Here is a 4715-nt window from a genome sequence, read left to right on the forward strand (position 1 = left end):
GAGAACAGGTGTTTCTGGAGAACAGGTGTTTCTAGAGAACAGGTGTTTCTGGAGAACAGGTGTTTCTAGAGAACAGGTGTTTCTAGAAAACAGGTGTTTCTAGAGAACAGGTGTTTCTAGAGGACAAACACTGAGTGGCTATGTCTGCTGCTCTTTAGTAAAGTTAGGTCAGCTCTTTTTAAAACCGAAGGTTTCTAAGAACCAGCGTTAAATCTTCTGTCGAACACAAGAAGATTCTCTTTAGTCCTTGTAGCTGCACCTGACACAGGTGAGTCTGGTCTGGGTTCAATGAAACATGAAGCATCTGAAGAGAAACCTGCTCCATTTGTCACAAAGACAGTTGAAGTTTCATTATTATTTAGGTTACTTTATTTTTCATTAATTTTGAATCAGTTGTAACTATTTTCACATTATTCAACAACCAAAACTGATTTTGTTTTTTAATGTAACGACTAGGTATTCAAAAACAAACATGTAGCCCTCCCCACTACCCAGTTATGTTGCTCTTATTTTGAAATGTAACAGGAAGTTCTGTGATAAGAGAGGCGGAAGGAGAAGTTATGGAGACGCTGCTAATGTTGAACAAGTTAACACCATAGACATAATGTGCCTGTGGTTAACACAAACGGCTTGTTTTCGTTCAGCATTTATTTTTTTGTCCAATCAGACGTGGCCCCCCAGATACGCCCACTTTTCTATCGTCCAATCAGATAAGGCCCCTTGAATACGCCTCGTCCAATCAGATGTGGCCCCCCAGATACGCCTTCCGTATTTGTCTGCAGAGATACCTACTTGCCCATGTCACGTCAAGGGGCCTCCCTCCCATTTTTCTTAGAGACACGCTGCTCGCTCCCTCACTATCCATCCTTCAGTTCAGACAGTCTTGTACTGCCATCCAGTGGTCAAAAAAAGGTACTACACAAAAATTAAACAATTCTTCTTAAATTTGACAATAATTGCCAATTGTTGTCAAATTTCAAACGATAGTATCGTTTATCGCAATAATTTCTGAGACGATTAATCGCTTAGCAAAATTTGTTATCGTGACACGCCTAATAATTCGTAGCTCTCACCATGATGATCCAGCCACATTCAAACAAATCTACAGACACCGACATCGTTCTTGGGAATTCTCTTTGCATTACGCACTATATTAGTTTCCACATCAATAAACGTGCCTTTTAAATGTCGCCAGTAGAAAAAACAACGTGTTTTCCAACCATTAAGTTGGTGTGGGGCCGTGCACGTTTCTACGGTCAGTTCATAAATGATGCATGAGGAATTCTGAAAGGAAAAGATGATTTTTGTGCATGTGCACCCTTTGTACACAACCCCCTACCTGTGTTGCCACTTTGTGTCTTTTTGGCGTTCTTCATTTTTCTTTTTGCTTCCTGCTCCTTCTCGTCATCGCTATAATCTAAGGCCTGGAGAAAAACACGTGACACATTGTGACAGAACATCGAGGCACGCTTCTGCCTCTCTAAACTATTTTTAAACATTCACATGCCACATTTAAATTACTGCAATTGAAAACAGGGATTCCCAAAATTATTACCATTTGTTAAAAACGCCCACATGTTGAAAGGGAGAACACATTTTTTATATTTTTGTATTACTTTCGTCAAAATCACAAGTTTACATACAATAAAATTACGTGTCTCTTAAAAACAATTTGGGAAAGCTCAGATGATGATGTCATGGCTTTGGAAGCTTTTGAAAGGTTAGTTGACCAAAAGAAACGGCGTTGATCAGAGATGACGTCACAAGAACTGCAGGGAATCCCCGGTGTCCCGGGTGTCGGTCCAACAACACGGCACACCTCATGCATAACGGACGCCTCCACTGCTTTTGTCCATGTCAACTTAAAGGAAAACGCCGTCCCCCGGGACAGAATCGACTTGGAATATAGACAAGGCTACAATAATGCAGCATACGGGGCTGACATGGTGAAGAGGCAGGGCAGCCGACTTGGGACCAGGAAGTCGCGGTTCGACTCCACCACGCCCACGTGTCGAGTCCTGGAGCAACACACCCAGTCCCTAATTGCTTCGCGGACACATTTTAGATTCTAGTCTTTGTACGGGAACATACAATAATAACACATATCACTTATGTTCTTGTGTAGCACTTGTGTTCCGATGTTTTTAATGCTTTTTATTAATTATTTAATATCATTGTTAGTGTGTGGTATTTATTTAGTTTTTCGTTCATTTTTACCCCCATTGATGTTGTTAAGCACTTTGATAACAGTTTGTTTTAAATGTGCTCCATACATAAACTTGACTTATACCAAAAAAAAGGTCACATTAATATTTTGTTGGAGCGCTTTGATCACATCGTGCATTCTCTCTGTCATTGTTTCGATAAACTTCTGCAACGTCACAAGATCCGTTTCATCCAGTGTTGCATTAATGTTTCACCAAGATCTTTCATTGATGACGAGACACTGGTCATGATGGGTGCATCACTTCACCTGCATGCACCATCACTCTGGAACAGGGTCGACCTGGACTCATCTGACCACACGACCTTCTTCCATTGCTCCAGAGTCCGATCTTTATGCTCTCTAGCAAAGTTAAGCCTTTTATTCCAGTTAGCCTCACTGGTTAGTGGTTTACTTAAGGCTACACAGCTGTTCACTCCCAATCCCTCGAGTTCCGTTCGCATTGTGCGTGTGGAAATGTTCCTACTTTCACTATTAATCACAGCCCTGAGCGCTGCAATTTGGTGAACTAAAGGAAGATGAAAAGCGGCCAAAAGCAGCAGACCAGGGAACTCTGGAGCAATGCAACAAACTAGCTTCCACAGCAAACAAGAAGGGGCTCGGAGACGATCCTTGATGCACTCCCACCTCCATCTTGAAGCTATCTGTCACTCCTACGGCACATCTCACCTCTGTGTGTATGCGTGTGTGTCGGGAGATCTGAATAGTGATGTTCTATAAAACAAATTCTGTTATGGTTTCAAAAACTTCTTTACAATTTAAGCACCAACGTTCCTGAAAAATCACGTTAAACTTTTCAAAAGCTTTCATGCACCATCATTAACCCTGTGACCAATCAGCGGTGATTACCTCTTCTGGTGGTTCCTCATCGTTCTTCCAGGATGCATCAGATCCTCTTAACCTTTGAAAACACAATGTTTTAATAGTTTCAGCTCATCTTATCCAGCAGTCATTGTTAGTGAGACGTACAGAATGTTCTTACCGTGTCAGTTGCTGTGTCAGAATGTAGCCGGTGTATTCTTTGAAGGAAGGTGCGTAGTAAAGCAGCAGTCCTTCGGTCAGGCGCTTGCTTTTAATCTGGTCTTCAGAGTTAAAACGCAAAATGTACAGAGGACTGGACACGGGGCCGAACACCTCGAACACCTCGAACACAAGAAGCACACGCCATTAACACGCAGGAAGCTGCTGAAAGTGTGAAGTCTGGTGATGCTCTTACTTTTCCTACAGACGTCCTGTCAGCTGTGAAGAGGACGCTGTCGTCATTCAGAGGAGGGGTGTCCTTCAGAGACTGGATAATAACTGAGCAGATGGACACGCAGGTGAATGACAGAACTCATGAAAAGCTCGTGAACGGATGTAAAGCGCTGCCATGTTTACCGAGCTGCTGCAGAATACTAGAGACCGTCCCCACCGGCAGCAGCTCTGCTTCTTCTGGTAACGTCACAGACACTTCCTCTGCAGCTGGAAGCTCCTGCACACAGACGCAGAAAAATCTGGGTGAACAGGAATAAATGTACATTTTTGTTAAAAAAATAAAAACCTACAAGAGTCACTCAAATACAGCGGAAGACCGTCAAAGCCAGCGAGGTCATCGCTGTGGGCCTGAACATCGTCACTAATTTACATTTCAATATTTTTTCTATTAATGAATATTTATTCAGAATCGTCTGTTCTCTTGATTTCACAGCGTTTCTCCTGGTTGTGCAGCTTCCAGTAAAATTTGTTTATATAAAGCTTTTATCCAACCATATTTCAACCATGAGGTGATGCTTGGGTCAAATAAATCTGCCTTCAGAATCAACAGTGCAGGCACCTGCAGCTGAAAATAAACGGTCATGAAACTGTTCAACATGTCGAAGTCAAGAGCCGCGGGGCAAACCTTGTCCCCCGAGACGATCATTTAAATGTAAAATACTGTTTCTCTTCCAATAAATAAAAAAATCAGCTGATAAATACATAATTTGTCTTGGCAGCTGGCTAAGTTTGAAGCCAGAAAGACGGCTGGATGATTCTGTCATGACTGATTCTGATGTGGAAAGAGACATCAAGTGAGACGGATCAAACTCTTGTTCGTGAACCTGCAACAAAGAAAAAGATCAGATTGAAGAGATCGATGACTCGAGTTAACGCAGCAGCTGAAAGTGGCCCATGGCTCAGACAAAGCTTTAAAACTTTGGCTCCTTTTGGTGACCGAGCTCGACAGCCCAATCAGAACGAGTCGGTGTCACCAGAAGGTGATGTCATCATCATCATCGTCACATCATTTGACTGAACTGTGCGAGCGCCGACTGGTCAGAGCTAGAATACTGCATCTGGAACAACGTGCACACACTTAATACTGCATCTGGAACAAAGTGCACACACTTAATACTGCATCTGGAACAACGTGCACACACTTAATACTGCATCTGGAACAACCTGCACACACTTAATACTGCATCTGGAACAACCTGCACACACTTAATACTGCATCTGGAACAACGTGCACACA

General features: G+C 42.6%; 1 protein-coding gene across 1 annotated transcript in view; it reads right to left on the bottom strand.

Moving 5' to 3' along the window:
- Positions 1-3834, bottom strand: part of si:ch211-89o9.4 (uncharacterized protein LOC566247 homolog) — a 54893-nt gene extending 51059 nt beyond the window's left edge. Inside the window, 6 exon segments of the mRNA XM_037690432.1 lie at positions 1340-1424; positions 3074-3125; positions 3207-3367; positions 3441-3523; positions 3602-3695; positions 3796-3834. Of these exon segments, the coding sequence (XP_037546360.1) occupies positions 1340-1424; positions 3074-3125; positions 3207-3367; positions 3441-3523; positions 3602-3695; positions 3796-3834 (514 nt within the window).
- Positions 3835-4715: the final 881 nt, after the last annotated feature.

The sequence above is a fragment of the Nematolebias whitei genome, chromosome 16 (assembly GCF_014905685.2).
Source record: "Nematolebias whitei isolate Nwh7 chromosome 16, NemWhi1, whole genome shotgun sequence".
NCBI classification, from domain to species: domain Eukaryota; kingdom Metazoa; phylum Chordata; class Actinopteri; order Cyprinodontiformes; family Rivulidae; genus Nematolebias; species Nematolebias whitei.